Source organism: Humulus lupulus, chromosome 9 (assembly GCF_963169125.1).
Source record: "Humulus lupulus chromosome 9, drHumLupu1.1, whole genome shotgun sequence".
Classification (NCBI taxonomy): Eukaryota; Viridiplantae; Streptophyta; class Magnoliopsida; order Rosales; family Cannabaceae; genus Humulus; species Humulus lupulus.
The window spans coordinates 83,342,210-83,358,830 of NC_084801.1; the positions used below are offsets into that span (position 1 = coordinate 83,342,210).

The 16,621-nt window shown below is 41.3% G+C and overlaps 1 protein-coding gene and 1 long non-coding RNA gene across 3 annotated transcripts in view; both read left to right on the forward strand.

Annotated features, from left to right (window-relative positions):
* Positions 1–461: 461 nt before the first annotated feature.
* LOC133802343 (protein NAP1) overlaps positions 462–16,621 on the forward strand; it is a 57,014-nt gene continuing 40,854 nt past the window's right edge. The window contains exons 1-11 of one of the 2 annotated variants that reach the window (XM_062240643.1): positions 462–619; positions 1,270–1,695; positions 1,799–1,873; positions 2,480–2,560; positions 3,071–3,151; positions 3,292–3,374; positions 9,294–9,378; positions 9,754–9,879; positions 9,994–10,101; positions 10,760–10,804; positions 10,890–11,032. In XM_062240643.1, the coding sequence (XP_062096627.1) occupies positions 1,294–1,695; positions 1,799–1,873; positions 2,480–2,560; positions 3,071–3,151; positions 3,292–3,374; positions 9,294–9,378; positions 9,754–9,879; positions 9,994–10,101; positions 10,760–10,804; positions 10,890–11,032 (1,229 nt within the window). In that variant the 5' untranslated portion in view covers positions 462–619; positions 1,270–1,293. Of the gene's footprint in view, positions 620–1,269; positions 1,696–1,798; positions 1,874–2,479; positions 2,561–3,060; positions 3,152–3,291; positions 3,375–9,293; positions 9,379–9,753; positions 9,880–9,993; positions 10,102–10,759; positions 10,805–10,889; positions 11,033–16,621 lie in introns of those variants that run through there. The other variant, XM_062240644.1, reaches the window with a different exon arrangement.
* Positions 11,039–15,569, forward strand: LOC133802345 (uncharacterized). The gene is made up of 2 exons (XR_009877250.1): positions 11,039–11,615; positions 11,689–15,569. It is a non-coding gene; the product is annotated as an uncharacterized LOC133802345 (long non-coding RNA).

Below are 16,621 nucleotides of genomic sequence, written 5' to 3' on the forward strand. Positions count from 1 at the left end.
GAGAGAGTTTGTGTGAGAAAAAATTTGAGTGGAAAAAAAATGAGAGGAGTATTTTTGGTACTTGGTGAAAGTTTAGCACTAATTTGAAAAATTTATTTAGGCTAGTATTATTTAGTAATTATACCCACTATTATGCATAAATAGTGAAATTTCCGATAATGTAATGTTCATAATTGGGAGTACAAAAATTCTAAATTACCAATTTTTTTAATTCTCTTACTTAAATTAACATTAAATAGAACTAAAACAGTTGACATTTAATTCGTCGCGTAGTAACTCGCGTCTCGACATGATTTAAATGTCCCTGTAATAATGTAAACTAAAAAATGTAAAAGAAAAAGAAAAGAAATTAAGGGGTCCCAGGAGTGGACTGGCTTAATTAATTAATTAATTAATTTTATAACTAATTCTCATTACTTTTAATATGATAAATATATATTAATATTTTTTCAATTCTCTTTGATATATGAGATTTCAGCTCTCCCACTACACCACCAACTCCGCTCTCAACCATCGAAATCTTTCCAATCTTTCTAGCAATGGCTAAGACTCAGATCTGAGCTTTATCTTCTCTGTTACTAACAATCTGCTCTTTTCTCAAGTTGGACCTCTCTCAATTGTCTGTGTCCTTCTCTTCCTTCCTTTCTCTCTTTACTGCTCCCGCTGTTTTCGTTATTGTTTCTTTTGGTTGCCGAGAAAATGTGGCTGATTGAGATTATAATTTTTTTTTTTTGGATATTATAAATTGCGTAGTTTTCGGGTCTGGAAGTGAAACTGTGTCACTCAGGTTACTTTTTTTGTGTGGTTTTTTTGGGCTTCGATTATTAGTTTTCTTCTTTTTCTCGGCAACCAAACGGAGCTTTTCATTTTTTTCTGTATTTTATGTTATTGGCTCACTTAAAGTAAGTTTTTTTTTTCTTTCTCAAATTTCTTATTTAGCATGACTAGAATTTCCAAATTTTGTAGTAATTTTTCTGAGGTCTTTTCTACTTTAGTGGCCGAATAACTATTAAATGAAAAAAATATAAATATTGCCGTGCTTATTTTTCTAGTAGCGAATGCTCAGCTTGAGAATTCGTCTTCGTTGTTTCGAGTCTTTAGTTTGACCTTTTTTTTCTTATTTAACCGAAAATAAGGAAATTGTATACTTGGGTTTTGATATTCTGTATATGTCAGTGAGATTAATTCAAATAATTGATTTAAACATATGCAAATGTCTAGATTATTGATCACAGAAGATGTTGACTCCTCTTGAAACTTTAAATGCAGAGTTTTGTAGAGATTAGTTAAGCAATGGCTAAATCAAGAACACATTTTTCAAGTCAAGATTCATCATTGTCGCCTACTTCTGTAAGATCGAGGGAATGGGAGGGTCCAGCAAGATGGACTGAATATTTGGGTCCCGAAATGACACCCAAGAGCTCTAGGAGTGCTGGTCATGATGCCCAGGTCCAGAGTTCGGTCGGGTCGCATAAGGGTTTGAATATGCAATGGGTAGTTCAACTTACTGAAGTTGCTAAAGGTCTTATGGCTAAAATGTATAGGCTAAATCAAATATTGGACTACCCAGATCCCGTTGGCCATGTGTTTTCAGAAGCATTTTGGAAAGCAGGCGTGTTTCCAAACCATCCAAGACTTGGTGTATTACTCTCAAAGAAGTTTCCTGAACATTTTAGCAAATTACAACTTGAACGTGTAAGAATTGTTTATTTTTCACTTGAATGCTGGATATTTTGTTTGGCAGAACGCAAAGTGGGGTTTTCGGAATTTTATTAACTAGTGAGAATACTGGTTCCAGGTTGACAAGTTTGCTTTGGATGCTTTACATGATAATGCGGAACTTCATTTGCAGTCTTTGGAGCCGTGGATTCAGGTACTACATGGGTTACTTCCATTCTTTTCTTTTTTCATATTTTACACTAGATTTTTTACCTACTATCAATTTGTAAGTCTAATGTTATTTATAGTTTACTTAGCTCACGGAGAACTTCTATTGTTAATTTATTATTCAAATAAGCTCGGGCTAACTTAGAATTCTGTGTGGTCTTACGTTTATGGAGTTTTAGTCATAGTGTTTTAGTGATGATTAAGATGGTTTGGACAAAATTAGAAAAGAGAGGATTGCTGATTGTCTTTCTCTTTCTCGTTCTCCATCTCAACACCAACTTTCTCTTGCATTGTGCACATGCATTGTCACACTCACACATGCGTGATAGATTTTTGTTTTGTTTTATGAACCCTTTAATGTTATGTTCATTGGTTTGGAAATGTTATTGAATTGGTACAAATGGCTGTGATTATTCCAGGAGTTCTAATCTTTTCCAAGGTTTCAAGTGAACTTTACTATTTGGAGTTTTGAACTATGAAAATCCATTAGATTTCTCCTATTTATTGTTGAAAATTTTTATTCAGCTTATTTTATAATATTTTGACATCAAATTAACTATGATTAATATGTGTATATTTTATAATGAATCAGCTGCTTCTTGACCTGATGGCTTTTCGAGAACAAGCTTTGAGGCTTATATTGGATTTAAGCAGTACTGTTATTACTTTGTTGGTGAGTCTCAATTTCTTTTACCTTTTGGTAGTTTGATGTTATAATTAGGATGTTCAAACTTGACCCAGGTGGTAGTTCTTTAACAGACTGAAGTCTCAAATGTTTTATAGCTCAAGAGAGTTACCTCTGGTCATGCATGCAAGTCATGGGAGTAAAAAATAGTGATGCACATCATGGCAAAGGTGGAAAGTTTGTTAAAGGTTAATTGAAGGGCCTTAACAATAATGAAAGGACACAGCCTTTTGAATGTGTTAATAGTTTACTTTTAAATAGATAAAAGAAACTTATTAATTTGTCCTTTTAAATTTAATCTGTAGAGATCAATATCTATATGCTTCATTCCATGGCCTTTTGATTATTGTGTTCCATAAAGATAGTTTGATGGTCATATGCATCAGGAATATTAGAAAGATAAATCATTACCTTGTTTTTGGTTGTGAATTATTGGGAAATTAAACTAATTGTATTTTATACATGATATCTCTAATAACTTGGCACAGTATTTTGCAGCCCCATCAAAATGCACTTATTCTACATGCATTTATGGATCTCTTTTGTTCGTTTGTTCGTGTTAATCTTTTCTCAGAGAAGGTAATTGAATTTGAAATTTTTTTTTCTCTCTCTCTCTATCCTTTAATAATTTTTTCATTGCTTATTCATATATATGCATGTAGTTGAAATTATCTCAGGATAAATGTGCTTTCACTTTACTGACAATATGTTTATGATAGCTGCCGAGGAAGATGATGCTACAAATGTACAACCTTTTGCATGCCATGTCAAGAGATGATCGAGATTGTGATTTTTATCATCGGTAATTTTTTATTTTTACAATTACATTTATTATCATTATCATCATTGTTTACAAATGCTTGATGGTTTGTGGGAATTGGTTGAGCTCGTGTTAATCTGCCGAATGAGATATACTCATATATAATAATGACAATCCTATAGGTTATTGGTATGTATCACAGTAAAACTTAATAGAAATTAACTCAGAATCGAATAAAATCAGGGATTCATAAGCTTGAATTCCCTTGCTGCCTTTTCATTAAAAAAATACCCAGAATTCGAGAGCTGGGATTCTCTCCAAATACAACACAATTCTTATAGCACAAAGAACATAATACGTAATACTCCCCTTTAATACTCAAGCTCACAGCTCTATTCTGTACCCCAATACATTGTACCCCAGCCCATCTAACTACTTGCTGACCTGTCATCCCTTCTTACCCCCCTAGCATACACATACGTCAAGGGTGGCCTATCATTACCCCCGGCCCAAAGACGCACCTTGTCCTCAAGGTGGAAATCTGGGAATTGCTGCTGGATTGTGCCCAAATCCTCCCAAGTCGCCTCAAACTCCGGTAGATGTAGCCATTTGATCAACACCTGTGGCTGCTGAAATTGAGTACCGGGACGCAAGGCCAACATCGCTTCAGGCTCAAGAAGCCACTCCAGCTCTTCAGTCAAGTTGGATGGTAAAGGAATGGCTGTTTGATGTGGGCCTAAAGCGGGTCTCAACAGCGAAACATGGAAAACTGGGTGAATTTTCGTTTGAGGTGGCAGTAGCAACTTGTAGGCTGTCGATCCCACTCTGGCCAGAACTGGAAAAGGTCCAAAAAATAAAGGTCCAAGCTTCTGATTTTTTCTTTTTGCCAAAGTCTGCTGCCTATATGGTTTCAGCTTCACATAAACATTGTCCCCAACTGCAAACTGAACATCGCGCCTCTTTTTATCAGCTTGAGCTTTCATCTTTTGTTGAGCTCGCTGTAATTTCATCTTTAACAGATCCAAAATAGCGTCACGGTCCTTCAAATTGTTCTCCACAGCAGAAACAATAGTATGATTGCCTTCAATCCTTATCAACGGCGGGGGGTCTCTGTGGTAAAGAGCCTTAAAAGGCGTCATTCCCGCTGCTGAATGGTACGCTGTATTGTACCAATACTCTGCCCATGCCAGCCATTTGACCCATTGTGAGGGCCGAGAGCTCACAAAACACCTTAAGTAGGTCTCCAAACACCTATTGAGTACCTCGGTTTGGCCATCTGTCTGTGGGTGATAAGTTGAACTATATTTCAGCGAAGTTCCTTGCAACTTAAACAGCTCCTTCCAAAAAAGGCTGAGAAATACTTTGTCCCTATCGGAAACAATGGACTTAGGAATGCCATGTAATTTGACGATCTCTTTGACAAAAACGGCAGCAACAGTAGCAGCTGTATAAGGGTGTCGAAGAGGTACAAAATGGCCATATTTAGACAAACGGTCAACCACCACTAAGATTGAATCGAACCCATTGGAACACGGTAACCCCTCAATGAAATCCATCGATATATCGTCCCAAACTTGGTCCGGTATAGGTAATGGCTGTAACAAACCAGCTGGAGACTGCGCTAAATACTTGCTTTGTTGACAAGTATGACATTCAGCAACAAACTTTTGGATATATCGTCTCATTCCTTGCCAATAAAAATCAGCGGCGATGCGCTGAAATGTGCGGAATGCCCCTGTGTGACCCCCCATGTTACTACAGTGATACTCCTGTAATATCAGCGATATAAACGGCGAAGAAGAGGGAACTACCAGCCGCCCTTTGAACTTCAAACACCCCTTCGAAAAAGAGTATCCCAGTACCTCTTTGCCCTGCTGAAGTTGCTGAACAATGGCAGCCAAAGTTGGGTCTGTAGCTACATGATTCTTTAAATCTAAAACAGAAATCAGATTAGGAATGGATAAAGCATTGCAAGCTCCAATCTTTGGTACCCGTGAGAGAGCATCAGCGGCTTTGTTTTGAAAACCTGGTTTGTATTGGACCTGAAAATCATACCCCAGCAGCTTCGTAAGCCACTTTTGATGCTCCGTTGCTACCATTCTTTGCTCAAGCAAGTACCTTAAGCTCTGCTGGTCCGTTCGAACTATAAACTGGCGGCCCAAAAGGTAAGGACGCCATTTTTGTATAGCTAAAACCATAGCCAGAAGCTCTCGTTCATAAACTGATTTGCAGCGATCTCTAGGTGATAACGCCTTGCTGAAATAAGCTATTGGACGTTGTTCCTGCATCAAAACAGCCCCAATCCCCGTCCCCGATGCGTCCGTCTCCACTATAAATGGGGCAGCAAAATTTGGTAAGGCTAAAACAGGGACCTCACACATTGCTTTCTTAAGTGCCAAAAATGCCGCCTGAGCCTCTTCATTCCAGCCAAATGCATCCTTCTTGAGCTGGTCCGTTAACGGTCTTGCCAAATACCCATAACCTCTTACAAATTTTCGATAGTAGCCGGTGAGTCCCAAGAATACTCTTAGCTCCTTTAAATTTCTGGGTGCTGGCCATTCTTCCATCGCTGCCAGTTTTAGTGGGTCTGCCGAAACACCTGCTGCTGAAACAATATGCCCCAAATATTCCAGTTGTGACTGCCCAAATAAGCACTTCTTTTTATTTGCATACAACTGATGCTGGCGGAGGCGAGATAACACCAAATCTAAGTGCTGCAAGTGAAGCTCCAAGGAAGCGCTGTAAACAAGTATATCATCAAAAAAAACTAAGACAAACTTTCTCAAAAACTCACGAAAAACATCGTTCATTAAGGCTTGAAAAGTGGCTGGAGCGTTGGTTAGGCCGAATGGCATAACCAAAAATTCGTAATGTCCGTCATGGGTACGGAAAGCCGTCTTCTCAACATCCTTTGCTGCCACTCTTATTTGGTGATAACCCGCCTTGAGGTCGAGTTTTGAAAAGACCCTTGCCCCATGTAGTTCGTCCAACAGCTCCTCAATGACTGGAATGGGGAATTTATCAGCAACTGTTTCACGGTTTAATGCTCTATAATCGACACAAAACCTCCAACTCCCATCTTTTTTTTTTACTAGCAGTACGGGGCTCGAAAAGGGTCTGGTACTGGGCTGAACTATCCCCGCCTGTAACATCTCCGTCAACAATTTTTCTATCTCATTTTTTTGTATCTGCGCGTACCGGTAAGGGCGCACTGAAATGGGGCCAGCTCCTTCTCTCAAGGTGATTTTGTGCTCATGAGAACGGTGGGGTGGCAGTCCTTTTGGCATGTCAAATACAGCTTCATGTTTCTGCAGTAATCTTTGTATTTCAGCTCCATTTTCAGTCGGCCTACTTTCAACTTCGGCAGTAAGTGCACCACATTGAATCCAATAGCCCTGTCCTTCATGCTGAACTGAATGAATCAAAGCCTTCAAGGAGATCTGCGACTTGCATAAACTAGGGTCCCCTTGCAATGTAATCCATGTACCCCCAATTTCGAATTTCATGACCATGGTGCGCCAGTTCACTTGCATATTCCCCAAAGTACTCAGCCACTGTATACCCAAGATAGCATCGGCTCCCCCCAGTTCTAACGGTAAAAAATCCGTCACCACCCGTAGCGACCCCAGGTCTAACTCCACATTCTTGCAAAGCCCCTCCGTTCGTACTCGTCCCCCGGTGCCCAGCAAAACCCCATAAGCTGTAGTCTCTGTAACGGGCAACTTAACCGCACTAACGAGGTCCTTCGATACAAAATTGTGCGTTGCTCCACTGTCGATAAGCACAGTCACTGGGTGTTCGGCTATTGACCCCAATATTTTCATTGTGTGAGCTGATGATATGCCCACTAATGAGTTAAGAGACAGCATCGCTAATTGTTCTTCCTGTACTGTGTCCTCCCCCGAATCTGGACTAGAGGGTGCTGACTCTTGGCTCTCTGAACCTTCGATCTCATCTGCAATCAACATCACATGCAAAGATTTCTGTTCACAAACGTGCCCCCGATGGAACTTCTTATCGCAGCGAAAACAGACCCCACGACTCTTCTTATTTTGGTACTCCTGCTCCGTTAGCCGTCGTAAGGGAGGGGGGGTGACTGGCGTTGCTGACGGCGGCCCAGTGCTGGTCGACGATGGATGCGGGGAGCTGGCCAAAAACGCCGTAGTCGATCTCGTGCTGGGATGCTGCTGTGAAAATCTGGGCAACGAAATTGGGCCGGCCTGTGCCCTAGCCGATCCAGTTCGGTGGTGGAAACCCAACCCAGATAGGAAATGGCCCTCTTCAATGCGCTGGGCCGTCTCCATGATTTGGGCCAGGCCCGACGGTTGTAACACGTGCAACGGTCCACGGATCTCCTCCTTCAACCCCTTGATGAAACTTCCCTCCAAGACGTGTTCAGGAACACCGACTACTCTAGATGCCAGAGCCTCCCATTGAAGCCGATATGCTCTGACTGTAGATTCTTGCTTGACGGACAGTAGCTCTTCCGTCGACGACCCCACGGGAGTAGATCGGAATCGCACCATGAGAAGGTGCTTCAACAATGCCCATGAAGTAATCTGGCGACGGGAATTCTCCCATTGGAACCAAGTAAGAGCGTCTCCATCCAGGCCGATTATAGCTGCCTCCAACATTTCTGGTTCGCTCAATCGATTAAGAAGAAAGAATCTCTCCACACGGAAGACCCAACCCTCTGGGTTCTCGCCAGCAAACAATGGCAGCTCGATGCGTGGTGGTCGGAAATCGCGAGATTGCTGTAAGTCAGGATGTGTAAACGGCTGCCCCGTCGACGGTATTGGAGGTGGGTGCATCGCCGAAGGAGCTTCGGTTGCTGGATGAGAGGAAGAGCTGTCGCCGTCAACTGCCTTCTTCTGTCGATCATCCGCCGCACTTGTACTTGCCATTCCCGGTCGCTGAGTTGACTGGAGCAGCTGCGTGATATGTGCAACCAAGAATTCCAGCTTCTTTTCCAATTCTGGAATTCGTTGTGTGTCCGTTCGTAACGCGTCCAGCTCCTGCGGCAGGTGTTCGATCTGCGATCGAATTGCCGCAACTTCCTGCCTCAGTTCAGACTGCACCTCTTCGATCTTCTCTTCCACCAGCTCGATCTGAAAATTTGGTTTCGGTCCCATCTTGGATCTGTGTCTCTGATACCACTTGGTATGTATCACAGTAAAACTTAATAGAAATTAACTCAGAATCGAATAAAATCAGGGATTCATAAGCTTGAATTCCCTTGCTGCCTTTTCATTAAAAAATACCCAGAATTCGAGAGCTGGGATTCTCTCCAAATACAACACAATTCTTACAGCACAAAGAACATAATACGTAATACACCCCTTTAATACTCAAGCTCACAGCTCTATTCTGTACCCCAATACATTGTACCCCAGCCCATCTAACTACTTGCTGACCTGTCATCCCTTCTTACCCCCTAGCATACACATACGTCAAGGGTGGCCTATCAGTTATGTATAATTCTTTTAAGCTTTCTTGTGATATGAAAGCTCAATGATCTTTTTCTACTAGAATATAAACTTTATTTCTTATGCTTAAAAATGAAGAGCACATGTTTTTACAAATTGACACAACTATACATTGATGTTCTTAATATGATGGGTGATGACAAGTTTCTTTGTCTTCTTATTATATTTATATGTGCAATAATGTTTCCAACACGATTTAGAGTGTTGTTTCTTATTAATAAAAGTGAAGACAGTTGCGAATATATATGAATGAAAACACTCTTACTGGTGTAGGTGCACTGCTGAATGAGTAAGCCTGTTTTGCCCAAGGTCTTTGTCATTGCAACAATATAGTTTAGATATGGTGGTGTTTCATGGACTATGCTTATACTAGCATTTACAAATCAGTTGCATCAGTACAGTTTGTTCTGGTATCTTTTTCCCACTTATGAATCGTGAGCCTTAGTTTTTTTTTGCTTTCTTTTTTTGATTACAGGCTGGTTCAATTTATAGACTCTTATGATCCACCATTAAAAGGGTTGCAAGAAGACCTAAATTTTGTGAGCCCGCGTATTGGAGAGGTTAATCCCATTCATTATATATGGTTTAAATCAGGACTGAGTTTTTATAATATTATAGATACTATAGCAATATTACCTGATATGCAAAAATATTGATGAAATTTTTCTTTGATATGCATAAAATCTTATTATAAACTCAAATACTATGGGCCACTCAAGGTTATCTCTAGTGGTTGGGTTGTGTGTGAGTAGTCCAGTTCAAGTTTCATAAATGTGTTCTATAAAAGTGAAGAAAAAAGTCAAAAGCTTCTCTCTCTCTCTCCTCCAAGAAAAATGTATAGTTTTACATCTTATAGAAACATCTTCTACATGATTTAGTAATTTCAGCAACTATTACAATTTGAAACATATAATATCTATTTGAATTATTTTCAGGTACTAGAGGCAGTAGGTCCTATTATTTTTTTATCGACAGATACAAGAAAACTTAGAAATGAAGGCTTTTTAAGCCCATATCATCCTCGATATCCAGATATTCTTACAAATTCTGCTCATCCAATGGTAGACACTTCTTCTGCGTGATCTTTAGCTGTATTATTTTCAATTGTCCCCCCACCCCCCAAAATTTCAACTGTAATTGTTAGCTAACTGCTTCATTTTATTTGCTCCTTGCAGAGAGCCCAGGATCTTGCAAATGTTACTTCTTATCGAGAATGGGTGTTATTTGGGTATCTTGTTTGTGCAGATGAGCTACTTCGTGTTACTAGCATCGATATTGCTATGGTAAACCTTAATATATTACATTTTTTGATTGTAAAAATAAATTTGGTGATTCGTTGATAAACTTCTAGCTAATTTTACAAAAAAATGTATTATTTTATCATTCACAATCATGAGCATAGTTGCCACTTGAGTAGCTCTGGTGGTTTGGTGTGTGTGGGAGGAGGGGGGTTCAAATCCCCATTGATGCAAGAAAAAAAGAAAAACAATCATGAGCATGACTACTATAATGCACACTGATTTCAGTCAATGGGTCTTTAATTATTGTTCTCTGTTTTTAGTCGCTTCATGAATCTTTCAACTATGAACACAAATGGGATTTTGCTTTTTATTCAAATATATTCCATATATGCAATAAGTATTTTCTTAATATGCCATAAGTGATTTGTAATACAAGGTTGTTTCATATAAAATAAATGCCATAAGTGATTTGTAAAACTTTTGTAATTGTGCCAATGGTATGTACCCATGTTAAATGGTAGAAGTTTTGTATAAATGTAATCGCCATGCTAAGTATTTGTATTGAAATTCTTTTCGTTGTAAGATGTGGAATAGAATGATCTGGTTGAAGAGTACAACATTAAAAACATGATTGATTTATTCAATGGAATATTGTATTGCTTGTTTTTCTCACCTCTTTCTTTTTTGTTGATTATTTCAGGTGGTACTGAAAGAAAATCTAGTTCTAACATTATTTAGGGATGAGGTGAGACTTGCCATTTATATTTGTCTAATGAAACATGTTTTCAAATTGAAGAAGTTGACTGTTTTCTTGACTTTAAAATATGCAGTATATACTTCTGCATGAGGAATATCAGCTCTATGTTCTACCCAGAATTTTGGAATCAAAGAGGATGGCAAAATCTGGACGCACCAAGCAAAAAGAAGCAGATTTGGAATATAGTGTTGCAAAGCAGGTTGAAAAAATGATTAGGTATGACCCTTTTATTCTTCTTCTTTAAGCAGTTATGTCTAACATAAAACTGTAATTGGAATGTTTGCAAAATAGTGAGTAGGAACTAGAAAAAGCATACTGTTCTCGTGACGTTATTCATGTCACAATTTTCACCTTCTCTGATTCGCTGTAGTATGCCAAACCAAATTAAATGCCCAATTTTTTTTTGGGTTCTACCATGCTAAAGTTATAGTATTGATAGACCTCCTATCACATGTGTACACAAGGAGAGGCAAGGGGGAGAGGGCTACACGTGGCTGAGAGTTAGTTATGTGGGAAAGGGTTGTGTGGGATGAGGGTGCAGGGTTTTTTGGTGTACCGAGAGTTAGTAAATAAGAGGAATTATTGTAGTCAGGGTGTGGAGAATTTGGTAAGTGGTAACCAGCAGTGGGAGAGATTCCTGGCTCTCGAGGGAGCAATATTACTGTGACTATTCATTTCTTTGTTCTTCTATTTCTGCTCTAATCTCATTTTGCAGGGAAAGTTCCTATCAAATTGATACCAGAGCCCTACATCTGATGGGACCAAAGAAGGATATGCCGATGGAGGTCATCAAAGAGAGGTTGGAGAGCTTACAGCTGGGTTTTTGATTGGAGCTCATAGGGGTTCGGTCTGACTTCCAACACTTATCGCAGGAAATGGACACTCTGAAATCCGAGTTTGCTTCAATGCAAAAGAAAATGGACTTCCTCGTGGGTCACATGACTCGGTTACTCCAAGCTTCCGGGCAACCAAGAACAGAAGCAATCACTGCTAGTAGTAACGACCGACAGCGGAAGACAGTGGAGGCGGAGATCTCGTCGACGTCGGGACCACCCGCAGCTGCAGTCACAGAGGGTCGACCCATGGCCTTATTCCGATCATCAATATGGTCGGGATTACCGATCACCTTAAATGGAGCTGCCACTGTTCGCAGACGACAATTCTGATGGGTGGATTTTCAGGGTTGAGCGGTATTTTTTGCTGAATAGATTGTCTGAAGCACATATGTTAGAGGCGTCTATCATTGGGTTGGAAGGGGATGCACTTTCGTGGTTCCAGTGGGAGAACCAAAGGAGGTCGATCACTTCGTGGGTGGCGTTGAAAACCCTGTTGCTTTTGAGATTTCGTACGGTGCTGGTTGGGTCCACGGCGAAGGAGTGGTTGTTGGTGGTTCAAGATACCACTGTCAAAGATTATCATGTGAAGTGGGAGGCATTAGCATCTTGGGTCACTGGGGTACCTGAACACATTCTGGAAGGGAGTTTTGTCAAAGGGTTGAAGGAAGAGATCAAGGGGCCTTTACACATTGTGCTACCAGTGGGCCTAGCCCAAATCATGGAAACAGCCCAACGCATAGAGGAAGGGCACCAGTTATTAACTTCGGGCCCTAGTGTGAAGACACCCTATATGAAGCCCACTCCTAGTTCACTGTCGATCCCACGATCTCTACCATCGATTTCTTCCAGGAGCTCATTGACTGCCCCCTTGTTCAGCTCGTCGACGGCGGCCCCGCTTTCTGCAGCTTAGGCCAAAACGGCGACGTCGACCAAACCGCCACTCATTTGCTGGCTAATAGAAGCATAGCATCAAGACAAAATAGCTCGGGGAGTTTGTTTCAAATGTGACAAAGTTCCACAGGGGACATGAATGTGAGCAAAATTTTTTATAAGTGCTGTTGATGATGGATGAGGAACAAGCATCTCTTAGTTTTGACTCTCCCACACAAACCCCAGATTCGTCATCCGAGGATATCCCAGAGGAAACATTGACCACGCTTTCTCTCAATTCTTTAGTGGAGATTTCTTCAGCTCATACAATGAAGTTGGCTTGGAAAATTGGTCAGCAACGAGTCACAGGGCTCATAGATAGTGGTGCCACACATAATTTCATCTCCACAGAAGTCATTCGGGCAACCAAATTGCCTTTAACGGAGACTACTTGCTATGGAATACTGCTAGGAACAAGGAGCAAAGTGCGGGCTGAGGGGATTTGCTCTCTAGTTAGTTTGGATTTGGGAGTTGTAACTGACTTTCTGCCACTTGATTTGGGAGGAGCAGATGTCATTCTTGGCATTAAGTGCCTGGAACCCTGGGGGAATGCAGGTGAATTGGCGGACCATGATGATGCGATATGAGGTGGCTGGTGCCTTAGTCACATTACAAGGTGACCCAAGTCTTTGCAAGTCCCAAATTTTGCTCAATGTAATGACATGAACAGTCCAACAAGAGGGTTACGGCTATTGGGTACATAGTCAGAGTTCCTTAGTTCGGGATGATATAGTCACAGAGGGGGTGGTTTCACAAGCAGTGTTGAGGGTTTTGGTGCAACATGAAGGGGTCTTCAACATGCCTTTCGGATTACCGCCAAGACGAGTTCGAGAGCACACTATTGCACTTAGAGAAGGGGCTGGTCCAATATCGGTGCGCCCTTATCGTTGCGCACAAGTTCAAAAAGATGAAATTAAGCATTTGATGATAGAGATGCTACAGTCCGACATTGTGCAGCCTAGTACTGGCCCATTTTCGAGTCCGGTTCTCTTGGTAAAGAAGAAGGATGGGAGCTGGAGGTTTTGCGTGGATTATTGAGCTTTGAATAGAGAAACAGTGGCTGACAAATTTCCCATACCAGTAGTTGATGAGCTATTGGATGAGTTGCATGGGGCCACCGTCTTTTCGAAATTGGACCTCAAATCGTGCTACCATTAGATTAGAGTGGCAGTGAAAGATGTGGAAAAACGGTTTCTCGGACTCATGACATTCATTATTTCTTGTTATGCCATTTGACCTCACCAATGCTCCCGCTACTTTTCAAGTGCTTATGAATGAGGTATTTCATGATTTTTTTGCGAAAATTAGTCCTCGTTTTCTTTGATGATATACCTGTCTACAGCTCTACGATGGAAGCTCATATTGTTCATTTGGAGTTAGTGCTCAATCGCCTTCAGCAGCACAAGTTTTATGCGAATTGGAAGAAATGTTTGTTTGGGCAGCCAAGTGTGGATTATCTTGGGCATATTATTTCTGCAGGAGTTTCAATTGACCCTAGTAAGATTAAGGCCATGCAAGATTGGCCTACTCCTAAGTCACTTAAGGAGTTGAGGGGTTTTTTGGGGTTGACAAGATATTACTGCAAATTCGTCGAAGGATACGGTGCTATTGCAAGACCATTAACGGATCAACTTTGCAAGGATGCTTTTGGGTGGAATTTGGAGGCACAAGAAGCTTTTGACCAACTCAAGGTCACCATGTACTCGGTTCCTGTTTTGGCATTGCTGGATTTTTCAGCTCCTTTTTTGTTAGGGGCTGATGCCTCGGGGTCGGGTTTAGGTGCTGTCCTAATGCAGCAACAGCGATCAATCGCCTATTACAGCTAGGTGTTGTCACTAAGGGCCCGCGCCAAGTCCGTCTACAAAACTGAATTAATTGCCATTGTGTTGGCTATCCAAAAATGGCGCCCATACTTGTTGGGATAGAACTTTGTGGTGTGAATGGATCAGCGAAGTTTGAAGTACCTCCTAGAGCAGCGGTTGGTGGCTTTGGAACACCAAAAGTGGCTCACTAAACTCTTAAGATATGACTTCGATATCCACTACCGTCCTGGCCTAGAGAACAAAGTAGCTGATGCTTTGTCACAAATACCGCAGGAAGGAGAATTGGCTGCCATATCAGCTCCTACAGTGATTTCCATGCCTGATTTGCAAGCTCATGTATTGGTTGACCCTTTTTTGTCAAAAGTTATCAAAGATGTGCAGTCTTGGTCAAGCCAGCGAAGGGCATACTTACATTCAGGATTGTTTAAAGTATCGTGGTAGGTTAGTGTTGCCCTCTTCTTCGCCATTTATCCTTATTATTTTGCAAGAGTACCACAGTAGTAACGGGACCACTCGGGAGTCTTTAAAACATTCCAAAGGCTGGCTAGTGATCTTTATTGGCAAGGAATGAGAAGATGTTCAGAAGTTTGTAGCCGAATGTGCCATTTGTCAACAAAACAAGTATCTAGCAGAGTCTCCAGCCTGGTTGCTACAACCTCTTCCCATTCCAAATCAGATTTGGGAAGATATCTCCATGGATTTCATCGAAGGTCTTCCTCATTCTAATGGGTTTGACTCGATTTTTGTTGTGATAGATCGCCTCTCTAAGTATGGGCACTTTATTCCGCTTCGCCATCCTTTTTCAGCAACCACATGGGCTGCCACATTTGTTCGACTTCGTGGGATTCCCCAATCTAGTGTTTCAAACAGTGACAAAATTTTTCTCGGCTTGTTTTTGAAAGAGCTCTTTCTCTTACAAGGTACAAGCATGAAGCATAGTTTCGCCCATCACCCACAGTCTGATGGCCAAGCCGAGGTTGTTAACGGCTTCTTAGAGGCTTATTTGCGCTGTTTTGTCAGCTCCAAACCAGAGTAGTGGGCTAAATGGCTCCCTTGGGCAGAATATTGGTACAACACTTCTTATCACTCTTCAACTGGAATGACTCCATTTAAGGCTGTCTGCAATCGAGAGCCACCACCCTTGATTTGCTATGAACCAGCAAGCACTAGAGTTTCAGTTGTTGAAAACAATTTGCAATCAAGAGATGAGGTGCTTGACCTGCTCAAAATGAACCTCCAACGTTCGCAACAAAAAATGAAGGTGCAAGCGGATCGAAGGAGGTGCGATTTGCAGTTTGCAGTAGGAGAGTTGGTGTATGTTAAGCTCCGCCCTACAGATAGCGGTCATTGGCTGAACACATGAATGAGAAGTTAGCTCCAAGGTTATTTGGTCCATTTTAGGTCTTAGCAAAGGTAGGGGCAGCAACATACAAGTTACAACTGCCTCCTGATTCCAAAATACACCCCGTTTTTCATGTGTCACTCTTACGGGCAGCGCTTGGACACCAGCATATTGCTACTGCTCTTCCCAAAGACTTGACAGAGGAATTAGAGTGGGTCTTGGAACTAGAATAGGTCTTGGATGTACGCCCTGGTAGTCATAAGCAGTAGTCGCAAGCTCTCATTAAATGGGTCAACATACCAGCCTTTGAAGCCACTTGGGAAACTTTGATGTCATCCAACAACAGTTTCCCAATTTTCACCTTGAGGACAGGGTGAGACTTTGGGCAGGGGTATTGATAGACCTATCACATACGTGTACACAAGGAGAGGCAAGGGAGAGAGGGCTACACGTGGATGAGAGTTAGTTATGTGGGAAACTTTGATGTCATCCAACAACAGTTTCCCAATTTTCACCTTGAGGACAGGGTGAGACTTTGGGCAGGGGTATTGATAGACCTATCACATACGTGTACACAAGGAGAGGCAAGGGAGAGAGGGCTACACGTGGATGAGAGTTAGTTATGTGGGAAAGGGTTGTGTGGGATGAGGGTGCAGGGGTTTTTGGTGTATCGAGAGTTAGTAAATAAGAGTAGAAATTATTGTAGTTATTGTAGTGCGGGTGTGGAGAGTTTCATAAGATGTAACCAGCAGTGGGAGAGATTCCTGGCTCTCGAATTCTAGGGGAGCAATATTACCGTGACTTTTCATTTCTTTGTTCTTCTATTTCTGCTCTAATCTCATTTTGCAGGGAAAGTTCCTCTCAAGTGTTGGTC